Source organism: Centruroides vittatus, unplaced genomic scaffold (assembly GCF_030686945.1).
Source record: "Centruroides vittatus isolate TY-2023 unplaced genomic scaffold, ASM3068694v2 contig_453, whole genome shotgun sequence".
Lineage (NCBI taxonomy): Eukaryota > Metazoa > Arthropoda > Arachnida > Scorpiones > Buthidae > Centruroides > Centruroides vittatus.
This window is the reverse complement of record NW_027122249.1, coordinates 1,160,232-1,177,901: the sequence shown is the minus strand read 5'-3', so window position 1 is coordinate 1,177,901 and position 17,670 is coordinate 1,160,232. Positions and strand designations below refer to the sequence as shown.

The 17,670-nt window shown below is 31.2% G+C and overlaps 2 protein-coding genes across 2 annotated transcripts in view; one reads left to right on the top strand and one right to left on the bottom strand.

Annotated features, from left to right (window-relative positions):
- Positions 1-17,670, top strand: part of LOC136977327 (ATP-binding cassette sub-family C member 4-like) — a 231,954-nt gene that overhangs the window by 50,177 nt on the left and 164,107 nt on the right. The window lies entirely within an intron of this gene.
- LOC136977278 (ATP-binding cassette sub-family C member 4-like) overlaps positions 1-17,670 on the bottom strand; it is an 81,132-nt gene that overhangs the window by 40,410 nt on the left and 23,052 nt on the right. Inside the window, exons 7-15 of the mRNA XM_067272741.1 lie at positions 16,429-16,554; positions 15,924-16,173; positions 8,268-8,381; positions 7,643-7,729; positions 5,386-5,577; positions 3,796-3,890; positions 986-1,072; positions 819-915; positions 24-215 (exon numbers count right to left, since the gene is read on the bottom strand). Of these exons, the coding sequence (XP_067128842.1) occupies positions 24-215; positions 819-915; positions 986-1,072; positions 3,796-3,890; positions 5,386-5,577; positions 7,643-7,729; positions 8,268-8,381; positions 15,924-16,173; positions 16,429-16,554 (1,240 nt within the window). The remainder of the gene's footprint in view (positions 1-23; positions 216-818; positions 916-985; positions 1,073-3,795; positions 3,891-5,385; positions 5,578-7,642; positions 7,730-8,267; positions 8,382-15,923; positions 16,174-16,428; positions 16,555-17,670) is intronic.

Here is a 17,670-nt window from a genome sequence, read left to right as displayed (position 1 = left end):
AATAACAAATAAACCAAACTTACCTCATTACTGTCATTGCTATTTTCAATGTCATCAATCACAACAGATTCAGTAGTTTCAATTATTTCATCATCATTGAAAAGTACATGTTCTAAGTCCGTGCTATTTTCAACCATTTCTTTCTTTGACAAAATTCCTCTAAACATTTTTAAGTTTTCCATTTGATTGTAATTGCCAACGAACTCAGGTTTTCCCTAAAATATAAAATAAATAAAAATAATATAAATAAATAAATAAATATATATATATATATATATTATATATTATATATATATATTATATACATATATATATAATATTGTTTCTATGTATTTTACATAAAAATTATATACCTAAAAATCCCTTGTTGTTAATTATTAGGTACTCATTATTTCTATTAAATTTATTAAAAACAAGTACAGTACCTTAACACCATTATATTTACAGATGCAAATTTTAACTTGTGATGCAATCTCTGTTTCATTTTTACTAATATACAGAATGAAAATAATTGTTCTTTAACACACAAATGTCCGAGTATGATAAAAATCACTAAACACTGGTAATTATTCATAGATTTATATTTAAACTACTGACTTACCAACTGGTATTTTCCACCTCAAAATGATTTTTATTTCAGCGTGAGATACATTTTATAATGTATCACACAATGGAATAAAGGTCGTTTTGTAAAAAAGGGGGTATTTCAAAAGTAATTTTCGTTGGTAGCTCGCCTATATTTTGTCTAAACATATTGACATACATGCTGATACAAACATAATTTAAAAATAAAATCAATAAACAATCAATATATTAACCTTATTTAACAATAAAATTTTACTTGCAGAGTTTAAAAAGTGTATTTGATGCGTAACAAGAATGCAAATCTTGTCTTTCAAATATTCTATTATACATCTGAAATAAATAAAAAGTTAAAATACGGTATATTTAAATATTTTATTAATAATAATACTCAGATATTTACTTTTCGAATATATGTTTTGCCACTGAAACATCAACAGCACTTAGTGGATCATCAAAGAGGAATATATCGGCATCTAGGTATAGTGCTCTATAAATACAAACAAAAATATAATAATAATACGATATAACAAAGGTATAACAAATGATGCAAATATATCATTCATGCATAGAACAAAACCTTATTCTGATTTTTACAGATTTCGATATATTTGCCAGGATATGTTTTTTAATCTTCATACCTGCTTTCATTCTCCACCTGTGTGAGCTATATAAAGTAACTGTAAAGTGTAGATATTGCGAAATTACTGAACATTTTTGTTTTCCAGAAAAAACAAATAGGAAATTTTTGTGACATCATTCAATCGAATTTTAAATGTTGTATCATATGAGCTGAAGATGTCATTAGAGGAAATGTAGAGCATGCTAGAACTATGCTTTATGCATAGTTCACAAAGTGAAGAATCTAAACTGGCATTATTTACATTTGTTTTTCTTTGAACACCATAATTTTTATTTTTACAATATTAACACTCTGCCATATAGAGCTAATATGAAAATACTATAAAAACATTTTAAAATGAAAAGAATCACTGGTTAAGAAATAACATAATGTAGATTTTTAGGTAATGTTTCTTACTAAAATGTAGTAATTAAATTCTACTGTATATAACATTACTCAAATTTTACTGAACTTCCCTATTTATTTTACTATATCTATTATATGTTCAGTAGGATGATAGTCATACGTATGCACTGATAAAAATAGTCAATTTCCATTAAAGCGCTACCAGCGGTTTTCAGGTAGTGGTGGGTTGAGGATGACAATTTATCGAAAACGGCATGAAAATAAAAATAACCTGTCCAGTGCTGTTTCAGCTACATTATTTCCTCCAGTCTTAGTGTATCCAATGAGTCAACATGTAGCTGTTAAAACTTTATTAGATATATGTACTGTACATACAGATTACGCTGAAGTTTCTCTGAACAAGACTGTGCATCTTTAGGATATATACTAGAAAATTTTTTTGTCATCATTGTTGTGGTGTTCATTCCCTTTCTGCAGTTGACTTTTTTAATCACAAAATTTACTATTTCTACTGAAAAGAACACTACAAAATTATCCTCTTAGAGTCTGTTTCTACCAGTTCTTCAGCTGCAAGTTTGACTGTGGAAGTGATGTTTGAAAGATAGCTGAGATCACTAACTAACAGGCGAACAACATTATTATAATCCTCGACAATTCGTGAATTCTGTCTGAATAGGCCGGTGTGCAGCCGATAATTTTTTATTGTGTAGGATGTAACTTAATTTGATGATTTTTTAATTAGCCGCAATGCAGATTTCAATAGAAATTTCATCATTAACGCATATGATAATTTTGCTTACTTGGTGGCATCTGCAGTTTTATTTATAAGTTTTTATTATGCCAGTTACACGTCTTTCAAAATTCTCATGCGTATTGCTGGAAAAATGTATTATTGCATTGCTCACATTCACTGTTTAATGACAAGGCGTATTATGAACTCATAGCAGAAAATGACGATTTTCTCTTTATATCCCTTTTAAAATTTTCAACAAATTCTTGAAAAAATAAGATGTCATCCATCTCTTTTTGTTTTGTTTTTAGTAGCAATAAATAAAAGATCGAAATTTTTAACACAACACAGCTTTGCTAATCTAATAACATTCGCAGTTCGCTTATCACTACTGTCTGAATTACAACAAAAGACAACTGTGATTCTATTCAATTTCATTCTTCTTGAAGCATTTCACAGATGCATGAAAATCATTTTTTTAGGTTGTTATCGGTAGAGTAAAGCGAAAAAATGTTATACACATCTTTCATACTACACCGCTCTATTATTGTCAACAGATTAGATCTTTCCTGTTCTATACCATCCAAACAATCTCCAGCAATTTCACAATATTTCAATCACTAAGCCAATACGCTGTTTAAACCGATGCATCCACTCATTGCTGTAACTAAAATTGATTATATTAATCTATTGTAGAAATTATCTTTTTATCGCAGCTTTTTCTTATAACATCATCTCTAACAGTGCCATTCTTTCCACTTACTTCCTGTATCCATATAACTAATGTATCTTCAAGTTCCTTATGTCTTCATCTTTTTATTTATTAATGACCCATTCTCTGCATTTATCTACTTGCCTTTTCGGTTTAAAGTATCTACCTGTCTCACTATTTACAACTATTCTTCCAGAGAATAGAAAAGTGACCGGCAGTATAATTTTGGGAGCAGGATGAAAAGGTTTCACTCTATACACAGAAGCTGATTGGAAGAATACCTTTCTTCTCCATTACATAAAAGACAAAATTAATCCGAGTGTAAAGTACAATATGTATTACAAATTATGAATTCTGACTCGACTGACAGAATATGAGTACAGCTGTTTCTAACTGTTGTTTGGGCCGTGCGCAGGATATAACCATGGTAAAATGGTAAAGTCTCTTCTAAATGTCAATTGGTAAGAAAAAAAGACGTTACTCGTATCGAAACTTCTTTTTCAAATTTTCAGATTGCTGGAAACTCCCGATCTGATAATACTTTACCTTAATGTATGTGATATAAAATCGTGGCGGTTACTCCGAAATATTTTGAATCGATAATAATTATATTTTAAACCATGGTTGGCTAATAGCTGAAGAGAGAGTGGTGGTTTATGCTATCGATATACTATGGAACTAATCGTTTTTCGAGACTTTTGGAGAAACCTCTGAGGTGGCAGTACATGAAGGGGCAGTTGAAAGGGGATTGACTGTATAATATTAATGTAAAATCTAACTTACCTTGCTAGATTAATTCTTGCTTTTTGACCACCGCTCATTATCACTCCTCTTTCTCCTACAATAGTCAGATCTCCTTTAGGAAATCTGCTTATATCCTAAAATAAGTAAAAATACAAAATAATTCTACATAATATGCATTATTCACTTTACCTAGACTAACCGTAACTTCTAAAGATATTCAATAAAACGTTAGAATATGTATATTAATTGCATACATTATTAAACGTAATTAATATATTAAGAATAGAATTTGGATTTAAAACACTTTCTCACCAGTGAACACTTCTGCTTATATCTTGTCTGCTTGAAACAGATATGTATTTAAAATATGTAGTTTATTTTTTAATGTGTATTATCAGAACAGAAATCGGAAATTAAAAACTAAAAAATTTTCAAACTATAAATTTATTTATTATTGAATTAAACACAATAATAATTCTTTTCTCTGTTCTTTTTTCTTTTAGACGATTTTTTTTCTGAGGGTTTTAAGTGAACCCTTTTATTCGTATCTTTGATAGTTCAATTAGAACTATAAACTGAGTACATGGTAAAAAGTCAGATATAACAGTTTAAAGACAAGTATAGACGATTTCTCATCAAAACTCAAATTCTCATCACATAGAAAGGAAACTAGCTGTTTACATTCTCTGCTTGACAATACAGAAGTTGAGTGAAATGTTTACAAGATGCAATAAGTAGAAACGAAAAATGATTAATTTACTAAAATTGAAAAGAGATAATATAAATTTGTTTTCGAAATGGAGAATATTGCATGGCAAAATGGACACCTTGTCAACTGCAAAACTACAATCTACAGTAAAGTTATTGCCAATTTTACCCACCAAATTACTCATCTCACTCTTTCTGCTCCTAACATGTTCTCTTTTTGTCGAAATTTAGTTTCTTAAAGTTTCAGTTTCATTGTGCAATGAAAGCCTTACAATATAATACGCCACGCAGATAGTGTGAGACAAATTAAACAATGAAATGTTGTTCCAGAAGTTTAAATACACAACGAAGATTCAACAAGATTCAACAAACGCTAACAATAAAGTATAACATTTTTCAAACGATTCTTAGCATTAACGTGTAATCTGTTATACTACGCTAAAATAATAAAAAAAGTTTTAAACCACACATTGGTCAGTTATACAGTAGAAAAATGCAATAGTATTATTACTATTCCGGGATAAAACTATTTATTCACTACTAGACCTTTTCTACTATTGGCCTATTCAGGTTTTAATCTATCAATAATGTACTGTTCATTGTCACCTGAATATTTTCATCACTCGAAAAATGAGATAATAATTCAATGAAGTAAAGTAATGGTAATTCCATAAACATCAATATGTGATTTTCCAACTTCCCTTTTATCAAAAGCAAAACGAAAATATAAAATTAGAAAAATCTCATTTTTACCATGTAATATTGTTTAATTAATATCTTATGATACAATTCTGTTAGAGATCCTAGATAGCTTAATATAATACATAAAATTACTTGTTTTTATTAATTGCTGTGATCAAACAAATTTTCCTCTATAATTTACTAAAGTGTGCTTATAAGAGCATAAAACCATAGTCTTACCTTTTCAAGAGCCGTTATATGCAAGACTTTTCTGTATTTCTGTTCTTCATATACTTCTCCAAATAAGATATTATCTCTTATAGTTGCGTTGAACACCCAAGCTTCTTGAGAAGCATAAGCGATTTTTCCTTTTATTAACACTTCACCAGAAGTAACAGGAATCTCTCCCAACATGGACATAAATAATGATGTCTAATGAAATTAATAGCTTTAATTCTTGATTTGAAGTTGGTCTACTCTTTATATAAAATATGATTTTAAATAATTTACATGTTCGTATAAGTTTATACGAACATGCAATAAGTAGAAACGAAAAATGACTAATTTAGTAAAATTTAAAAGAGATAATACAAATTTGATCTCGAAATGGAGAATATTGCATGGCAAAATGCAATATTCTCCATTACAACTTTTATATGTTTCCATTATAAAACGTCTCATCATGGGCCTGGACGATCTCATAATGGGCTTGCTAAAAGAGGTTTTTTTATTGCAAACAGGGCAGAAAAAGTTTAATTTAAAGAAAAACCAATAAGTGAAAAATTAGATTCTACTTTGATATTTTATCTGAAATTCAAATTTTTATATACGACTGTATAATTATTAAAACAATAATAAAAATTAAATTATACACGCAGAATATTTTTCTCAGAATTTTACCATGTCTATAAATCTATTTTTATGATAAAATAACATGCCATTTATGTACACAGAAGGAAATAAATACTGTTACGTCAATAATTAACTTTGCAAATAGTTTTAAAATGTATGTAAGTTCGTCGAAATGGGGGGATGGCTATGGTCTATAAGTATGCAGGTGGCGGTTTTGAAGAGGAAGAAAAGACAAGTGTTTCACAAGAAAACCGTTTATTTTTGCAACATTTATGATTACATCAGCGAATGGGCAGTTCCGCTTCTTTATAGTCCTTCCTCGTGAAACAAATACGTCGAACTTTGTCGTAACCCCGGGCGGACGAGAAGGATCGCTGGACGATGCAGATGATCGAAGTGACGAAGCTGCAGCGTCCTAGGTGATCGGCGGTAACACATCACAATAGATAAAGCACAACTGTAGGTTTAATCCAGAGGAGACTGACTTTCGACCTTGAAATTCCAATTTTTATAGTTTTTCTTCCACTATCCCCATTTCGGATTGGTCCCTCGTACCATTTCTCGCTTCCCAATTAGTTTCCCCCTTTCTTCCTGGGGAAAAATCGAGACCAACTCAGGTCGTGAGAAAAGTCCGATTTGAGGTGTCTATTTGACACCCTTTGTCGACTATGCTCGGAGATTGTTGATAGAACCACAACACCTGCGCTCATAATTTAACGCGTTGTTTGTAAATGCTGTCATTTTGGAATTCTAACGATCATATGCGATGTTTTTCTATCCCTCAAATTTTTTCCCTTTTCTGAAATTGTTTTCCTAAGTTTACTATTTATGAATACTTGAGTCAGATTTCTACCTGTTTATGAGCACTTGTATCAGAGTTCTAACTTTGGGTTTGACATTAACAGGTCGTTTAACACGTGTTGGCGTTGTCCGGAGCTCGTTGTTTACATTTTGTGTCACGTTGTTTACATCGAGAGTTTCTCTCTCATATAATTTATCGTTAATTTATTTTACACAATATTTCTGTAATTTACGCGGTTTCGGATTTCGTTCGAGTCCTCACATGTAAGTAGTTACATTTTACAAATTTTAAACGAACAGTTTTAACGGAGAAAGTAATAATGGTTTGAAAAGAAATATGAACTAATAACAAATTATTCTTTTAATAATTTTACATAAATATTCGTTTTTAAATTAAGTATGTTATGTGAACGAAAACATAAAAATGTAATTATAAAAGCCTCCAGACAGTTTTCAAGTGTTATTTTTACATGGAAGTAATAAGTTTATTTTAAGCAAATAAAAAAAAAGTTTTTATAACAGATTATGCACACACAAACGTAATAACGTTTTCAACAAATTAGTTTCTCTTCCATTAAGATGTAAATAATACTGGTTATGTATTTATCGGAAAACATATTACTGTGTTTATAAATTTTAAGAATTAAAATAAAACAAAAATCAATAAAGACAAATGGTAAAACCTGTCTTGTGTATAAAGAAGTTAAAAGTTTATTGTTTTATAAATAAATAAGCAGTTAAATTTTTGAATTCATCTTAAGTAATTACACTAAACAATCTTAAACAATTCAGCACATACGAGTAATAAAGTTAGGATATAAAACTACAAAAACAAGTATTTTACCTTTCCTGATCCAACAGGACCTATAATAGTTAATAATTCTCCAGGCTTAACGTATAAAGATATCCCACTTAATGTTGGTTCGGATTCCTTTTAAAAAGAAAAGTTACTAAAATATGTATGACTAATGTTAAATTTTACTAATCAGAAATAAAAATAGACATTAATTTATGCTAATTCCAATATTATTTTATTCGAAAAACAAAATAAAATTAATTGTTAATAAGAATTAAATATACACATGTTATCAGTATTAAGTGTAAAATAGAAGTTCAGTAATCTGACATTGCATAAAAAGTAGTCTGTAATCTGTAATTATCCTTTAATTCTTGAAGGTCAGAAGAGGGATAGTTCGTTTATTTTTGTGAAAAGACTAAATTGACCTGGTCCCACTCCAAGGATGAATGTGAATATATCACTAATTGGATTATATAAACAGAAAAATTTTACTTGGTTAGAAGTGGGTCAAATGTAAAAGCAATTGTTTTATTCTACTGAAAAAAAAGATTTGTTTAAAAATAAAAAAATACTTTCCAAGAATGGTTTTTTAATTGAATTTTTAATTTTTTTCCATTCATTCACGTAGTCTAACATTAAAATTAAACGGTTAAAATTGAAACTTTCTTACTTTTTTCCATGTAGCTGTGACATTGTTAATCCATATTCCAATTTCAGTTAAATTTGCACTTTCTTCTACAATTTTTACATCATTGTTATCTTTTTCTTGAAGGAGGAGAAAGTCCTAAATTAAAATTTAATACATTTTAATATCATTACTGAAATTTTTTTTATGGCCATCTGATAACGTAGAAATTTTGGCATCATCATACCACTGTGAAAAATCCAAAGTAAAATCCAAAAAATCAAAAAAACAGCAAGAATAGGAGCTGTACTCAGAGAAATATCCAGTATTTGTAGTACTTGAATTAGTAAAAGTTTATGTGCAAGCATTAATGTCATATATTTGCCATGTTTTACGGTATTAAGATCCAATATGATGTGTTTTATTTTCTTGTGCATCTTATGACACTTCCTATAATTATTAGTGAATGTTCTCATTTGATATGTGCTTTCCATACTTTCTTCTTTGTATAATTTGGTTTTGTGTTACATCAAGGTCTTTACATTATTCCAAAAAGTTATTTATCAGTCATCCAGTATGAAAGTCATATCCATGAGTCATCTAGTATGAAAGTAATATACATCACATTATATATTAAACTATGGCCAGAATGATACAGCGAGATAGTCAGAGGCGAGCGCTGTATTTTTTAATTGATTTCCACCCAAAAGTTTTTCAGAATTTTTATCAGGGTTTCCCAAAGCGGTACACTCTACAATCAATTCCAAAATAGTAGGCTGGGAGTCTACCATATGACAATTCATTCTGCTTACAAATGCTTTCAAAAAATCTAAAAGACACATATGTAATCTAAAAGATACATATGTTTAAAAAATTTTAAACATAATCTATATATATAATCGAGACGAGTTGATGATAATAATAATAATAATAATAACTCTCCCATGGTCACCACCTGGTCGTGGTGGGAGAGCCCAGTAATTTTACTGATCCATAAAGCAATGCAGGCTGGAGCACAAGCTCCTGGTAGGGACACCCATGCCAGTAAGGTCTATGGGGAGAAATGAAGCTAAGAGTGACCACACACCCACATTCTGCGGAAATATGTATCATGGTAGTAACCAGATCTAAATGTGATACCGGCTCGGACGTCGCCCGGGTTAACAAGGTCCGCGTTCGTGAGTTAGGCAGAGGCTCACGTTCGAAAAATAGGCCACAGTCTCCCTTGGTTACCGGTGGCGAAAGCAGCACCGGCCCAAGCATGGCTACTGCAATGCCCTCAACAGATGTGAGGAACCAACCCAGCCTTGGTGTTTCTGTGGCAATGCATGCACAGACCACAAAGGCTGGAAAACCACGCCAACGGATGAAATGGACGGTAGAAATGAACGAGTTTATCATCCGTACTTACTACACGATCACAAAACTCGAAACAAACATGACAGCATACAGACAACAACTACACCTTAGATTCACACAACAGTATCCTCATCTCACTGTCACCGAACAAAGGGTTGTTGATCAAAAAAGAACAATTATACACAAGCAACCTTATTCCACAAACAACACTTGAACTTATCAAACAACAGGTTGCTGATCAAATACATCAACAGACAGAAACACCTAACATTAATGAAGATCATGTAACCTGTCAGGATAATCCAGCAACAAGCATTGATAATAACACACATACAACAATTACCACTAATGATACTACAGAAACTTCCTCATCCATCATTGATAACATAGACATGGATTTAGTTAATACGCTCTCACTTATATTTCAGGAAACACTCACTAAATATACAGGCACAGATCCCACACAAAGACCACGAATACCAAAAATCAACACGTCAAAGAGAAGTAGGAAAAACACTAAATTATGTAAACACTCACTTACTACCACACTACATTCATTCAATTTCTACACTCTCAGACATTCATACATTAGTTTATGCTGGGGCAGTCACAGTAGTGACACACCATGGACTGAAAGTACAATCACAGACAAATACACAGAAAACACAATTCTATCACAAGCCTGCCTGGCAGAGAAGAATAGAAACACAAATAAATGACATTAGACAGCAATTAGGCAGGCTGACACAATACACTAAAAACAACATAACACTTAAATTAAGGAAACAGCTCAAAAACATTTTCAAGAAAATAAAAACACACACAAAACATGAACGTCACAACACACACATTACAGAATACATTGATACACTAAAACAAAAACTTGCTGCCAAAGCACGTAGACTCAAACGATACAAAACATGTACACTACGAAAACAACAAAATAAATTATTTACAAACAATGAAAAACTCTTTTACAGACAAATTAATAACAAAGCAAACACTGATACACAGCACAGTGGCACACCAACAGAAGAAGAACTCACAACATATTGGTCTTCTCTTTGGTCCAGTGCTGTCACGCACAATGCTGATGCAGGCTGGATCGAGGAGGAGAACAAAAACTTACACAACATACAACATGCCCTGTGTTGAAATAAGCATACGTGATTTCCAATACACTGTTAACAGAACACACAACTGGAAGACACCTGGTGTAGACAACATTCACAATTTCTGGTACAAAAAGTTTACATCACTGCACCAGGAACTAGCTAAACACCTAACACACATCATCATCAATCCACAAGACATGCCAAATTTTCTTACTCAGGGCATCACCTACATGAAACCTAAAAACAACAATACCACAGACCCCACACAATACAGACCAATTACATGTCTCCCAACACTGTACAAATTATTGACATCCTGTATCGCAAACAAAATATACAAACATATTGAAGAACACGACATTCTAACGGAACAACAAAAAGGTTGCCGTAGAAACCACAAGGGATGCAAAGAACAGTTACTCATAGATTCAGTCATTCTACGGCAAGCACACAAACAACACAGAAACATACACATGGCATATATAGACTACAGAAAAGCATTTCGACAGTGTTCCACACAGTTGGCTGCTACATATTCTACACATGTACAAAATACATCCATCACTCATTACATTCTTCCAAAACACTATGCAGCACTGGAGAACAACACTACGTCTCAGGATTAGTAACACTTGCATACAAACAAATTAAATTTTTATTAGGCGAGGAATTTTTCAAGGAGATTTCTTGAGTCCTCTCTGGTTCTGCTTAGCTCTGAACCCATTATCCAACATGTTAAACAACACTCAATATGGTTACAATATCAGACACGAAAAAACAACACAGTTTACACTGTCACATCTCATGGTACATGGATGACGTGAAACTTTATGCATCCACACAAAAACAACTTCATCAACTCCTACAAATCACACATTCATACACCAAGGACATACAAATGGAATTTGGCCTTGATAAATGCAAAACAGTTCACATAGAAAAAGGAATCCTGAAGAAAGAAGATTTTGCACTTGGAAATGAAGATGTTATTGAATCCATGGAAGAAGGCGAGTTCTACAAGTATTTAGGATTCCAACAGGCCAAACTAACAGAACATACACAAATAAAGCAAAGATTAATTAAAGAATACCATAGTAGGCTAAATGCTATTCTCAGAACACAGTTAAATGCAAAACACACAGTTAAAGCAATAAACACATATGTCATCCCAGTACTCACATATTCTTTTGAAGTTATACATTGGACTCACACAGATATTGAGCAACTCCAAAGAAAAACAAGAACAACACTTACTAAGCATAAACAACATCATCCTAAATCTGCCACAGAAAGATTAACCCTTCCACGTAAAGATGGCGGACGTGGCCTGATTGACATAGTTAATTTCACTACAAACAAATACGGTCACTGCGAGAGTTTTTCTACAAGAAACAAGAAACATCACAATTACATAAAGCAGTAACTCTAACAGACTCAAATAACACACCATTAAACTTACACTCATATCATATGGACACAACACAACATATAAAAAGCATAGACACCATTAAGCAATCGTGGGCTCGAAAGGCACTCCATGGCAGGCATCCTTACGACCTGGCCCAGGATTTTGTTGACAAAACTGCGTCAAACAGCTGGTTAGCTCGGGGATGCCTCTTTGGGGAGACGGAAGGATTCATGATTGCCATACAGGATCAGGTCATAAATACTAAAAACTACAGAAAACACATACTCAAAGATACAACACTCACAAATGACACATGCAGAAAATGTCACATCATGCCAGAAACTATACAACACATCACTTCTGGTTGCAAGCTCTTGGCACAGACAGATTATTTACACAGACATAATCAACTAGCAAATATAATACACCAAGAGCTTGCAAAGAAACACAAATTAGTAGACATCCACGAACCATACTACAAATATATTTCGCAGACAGTATTGGAAAACAACACGCACAAAATGTACTACGACAGAGCCATAATCACAGATAAAACAATTTACCACAACAGACCAGACATCACACTTATTGACAAACACAATAAAATCACATACATTATAGACATATCCATTCCCAACACTCACAATATACAAAATGCATGCACTAAAAAAATTAGCAAGTACACAGAACTCGCCCAGGAAATAAGGCATCTGTGGAGGATGGATGGGGTGCTTATTGTACCTGTTGTTCTCTCCTCTACAGGTATCATACCACACACACTACACAAAAGCCTGGGCACATTACAATTGAATAGAAACACATACATCACACTTCAGAAGGCCACTATAAATAATACATGTCATATTGTGAGAAAATTCTTGAATACAGACACACACACTGATACACTTTTTTAATTTCTGTTTTGGTTACTATGCCTTGACTTTGGTCCGGCATAGTACACAGCCACCGGTGTTAACCGAGTATATCCCACTTAACACAATAATAATAATAATAATAATAATAATAATCAGCGCAGAGCCCAAACGGTTAGGAGTTGAAAGTTGAAATTTGGTACGTTGTTAAACATCGTTTAACGTAAACTCTGTCTTTGCAATCGGCTGTGTGAGTTTTGTCAGGAGCAGTTTGCGAAAATAGGGATATACACACATCAAACAGATCAATGAGTATGGAGGTCAGAGGGTAGTGGCCTTATCTAGCCACTACCCTCTGACCTCCAACTTGAACTGGTCGTTTAGGTTGTAAGTTATGCATAAAACTAACAACGCTGCAATGTAAAAGTTTTACAGTTTTACATTGTTAAAAGAAGCAAATGCAAAGAAAGTTGGATTTGCTTATTTATTTATATTTTAAAAGAACTGAACATGAAATTTTATAATAACAGGAATAACTTTGACCAACAAAACGAAAAGAAACCTACTTTAAAAAATTCGTTAGAAAGGAAAACTTATCGATGTTAAATTTGAACATTAATCTTAAACTTTTTGACAATAGACGAGGCTAGGATTATATAACGTACAAAAGGATGGTGGTCGTACGAAATACATTGAACCGAATTTACAGGAAAGTTATAGGAATAATGAGGTAGGCATCAAAGATCATTCTTGTATGTCACAGATGCTGCCGGAAAGTGTACAGTAAAATACATTACAGTATTGTACATTTATAACTATTGACTCTGATTGGATGCGTTTAGTGCCTTAAATATGAGACAGGGTCGAGATTTTCGAACTCGTTTTTATGTATGTATTTTGGGTACTCGTGATCTCCATGTGGAGTGAGAATCTATATATGTAGTATTTCCTTTAGTGAATTATTATGTTTGTTAAGTAATGCTGTGCTTATAGTAAATATCTGTAATTTCTGTGTTAGAATTTTCATTGGAAATGTCCTGCTATGTATATTTTCACGAGTGTTGTATTGCTAAATGCAAGAAATGTTTAATCTTCCATGAGGTCAAGTGTTTTTGAATGATAATGTTTCTGTCAATCATCTTATTTAATTGGCTAAAACGTTGCTTACAGAATTTCGTTGTTGAATATAATTTTTTATTCCTGAACAACATCCTTTTGGATTTTAGCTATTAGGATTTTGAAACTTTTGTTTGAATTTGTCATGTATTGTACTTTTCCCCCTTAAATAATACCAAATATATGTCTAATAGATGCTTTTATTTTTATTGTAAAAGTACTTTTATCACACATTTTAGAAACATTTTATTAGATACATTCATGTTGATTAATGCAAAATGATTGTTTCTAAATATGGGTGTATTCAAATTCAAAAATTGAAAACTGTATTATGTGGAATACTTTTTACTGTTTACCAGTAGTTTACGGTATTTACGAAAAGTATTCTCTCCAAAGAATTGAAGATCAACTTGCATAATTGACATCATATGTAATTCATAAAGGATAGTAATATGTGTGATGTTAAGTGTGCAAGTCGATCACTTTCACCATACAGTTGTTTACTATAAAACTGTAGAATTTGTACTAGATATTCAAGAGATCTTGATATTAAAATGTGAACCGTGTGAATTCATAAGACGATAAAAATGTTCATTCAAGTACCAAGGAAAACTAACATTTTGGTTTTGAAACTAGTAGAGGATGGTGAAGATGGTTAAAACATCAATTTACCACTGCGGATAATCTGAGATTTAACTCTCAATCTAAATTTTCATCAACATATTAGACTTGCCTCTCCCAGATATATTGGCCCGAGCTTGTTATTTCCTGAATGGAATCCATGAACAATCGCAGCTACGCCCATCCTGACATTATTAGCTGCGAAAGACACACTATGGATCAAAGGAGACCCTCTTGTTGTCCAAAAAGAAAAAATTGTTGTAAAAACAGAAAAGTGTCAAGCTCCTCTGTTAAGAAATTCAAATGGCATTACAGTAATACACACATCAAATTTTTGTGACCTACTGGAAGAATTTTAACATGCTAATTAATCGTTATATTTAATTTGTTTTCATACCAAAAATGTTAATTAGCTTGTTTTTGAATATTCAGTACTATTAGTTACTAACTCATCAATATAATGCACATTGACTTACAATGTAAAATGCATTACTAGTTTTACCTTATTCTGAGTATAAAGGAACTGCATTTATTTCTTGTTCTCAAGATTTATTTTTCAAAGACTTGTTTAAATCATAGATATTTAATCCTAGTTATGATTAATTCTACCAAAAGTAATATTATCTGTTTTCTGTCGTAATTTAACATTTTCTTTTTCCGAGAATAAGTTCAAACTTGTTCAAAGAATATTGTTTCTCATGCTATGTGAAGTAATTGCAGTTTTATAAGAGTTTCATTGTATGTGGTATCTTAACACTTGGCATTATTGAAGAAAATTTAAATTTTTCTATCCATATATCTTTTATTTTTTGTGTTGGACAGCTTTACGGCTTAACGTAAAATTCAACGTAAAATATCGCTGTATTTTGAAGGTGTTTTCCCCATTTAGTTAAACGTATGTTCTTTCGTATCAGTTTTGGACATTTCTGTATGTTTAAAATTGAAATTTTCAATAAGAGTAATTTGCTTAAATAAATGTAAATATACTTCAATAATTGATAAGTTCTAATATAAATGAAAATGTAACTTTACCTATATATAAGTAAAACTACATTTATTATCAATTATTGAAGTTTATTCATATTTATTTAAGCAAATTACTCTTATTGAAAATTTATGTATATATATATATATACATACAAACATATATATTTATTTTTAATGGCAAATTATCTTTCACTTGTATACAGTATTTAAATTTGTTTATTACCTGAAGTCTTTTCAACGAAACTAAAATTTCTGCTGCACAATTTATCCCCAAAGAAAACAGGCCAAGAACAGTAACATAGATGTGAACGGAAAAAGCCACAGTGACAAATAAGATTTTGGCATTTAATTTTCCTCCATTTAAAAAGAATGCAAGACATGTGATCGAAATAAATAATTTCGATATAGGATATGACGACATTGTTGATATCCCACTTGTATATAAAAACATTCGAATTTTTTTCATTTCTTTCCTGCAAATATAAATGATGAAATAATACAAAATGTACAACATGCACATATTTACTCAACGGAAAACACATCAACATGACATAAATATAGTAAGACTTTTCTAGGAATATTTTTCCTCGATTAAAAAAATTCCACTATCAACCGGTAAATAAATAGAAAAAGGTTTGTTCAAAATGTTTTTTTTTTTCGTTTATATAAAATCCTATTTTACTTCGGTTTTGTTTTGGCTAGGTTTTACTGTATTTAATTCTACTTACAGTCTGATTTTTTCTATTAACGTAGCATACGGCAATTCCCAGGTGTACATTTTAATTAATCTCATATCAGCAATCATCTCGTTCAACAGGTTCAATCTTTCATCTCCCAATATGGCTGCTTGTAATCTATCATTATGGGATTATGAATTGGATATAAATATTTACTGTTGGAAAAACATATAAAATTAATCACTTTACACTTTACCTGTCGTTTAAAGAGTACTGTTTTATTTATTTATACTAATAGTTTCGTTTAGTCAATTCAAATAACATTTTATACTATTTTGCATAAGAGGAATCACTTCACATATTAAAATTTTATATAAGTGAATGAAATACAAATATATTTTTAAATTAACCTTTTAACCTTTTAATTTTTTAACCTTTAATAATTTAAGTTAGGTGATGTAAATTTACGATTATTCGATTTGAATGCAAAAATAAACATTTTTTGATACATAAAAATAGAATCTTAAAGTAATACGACAGATTAAATAATTTATTAATTGTTGCACATAATAGGAATTAAAGTAAAATAATTTTTACTTTGTGATATTTATTTATGACTGTTATTGTAATTGTCATTTGTGGAATAGACCTTCATGTTATATATACATATTTATAACACGAAAAACCATTTAATTACAGACTGAATCTCAGTATTTTGTCTATGGGTATTTCTTTTTAAAACCTTGTCTCAACTTTCTTCGTTTCGCAATGTTAGCAAGACATTGCGAAACGAAGCAGAATAAAAGTACAGTATTTTAAATAATGTCAGAACACAATCTAACGCATAATAGATGCAACCAACTGGCTTGTTTGAGAAATTCGGTTTTACCGGGACCCGTATACTGCCTTCATTTTATCTCACTATATGGCACACGGAGTTATTAGGGCCTATATTAAAAACTTCTATATTTAATATTTTTAAAGTTGTTTACTTTTAGAATTACTTTCAGTTAAAAAGTTTTTCCTTTGGTAAAATAGAATTTATTAATTTAAATTTCGTTTATCTCTATGAAGAGAATATTTGGTACACGTTATAGATATGTTACAGTAAAAACCCGTTTTTAGCGAAAACGCGTTTTAACCCTTTTTCCCCGACATGTTGTTTACGTTTATTTGGGATCCCTTCTAAGGCAATATAGGTCAGTCAGGCGATATTATTTTAAAAGTTCACCAAAAATCAAATTATCATTATATCTATATGAAAAAAATCACTTACATTTATTAATATCTTTA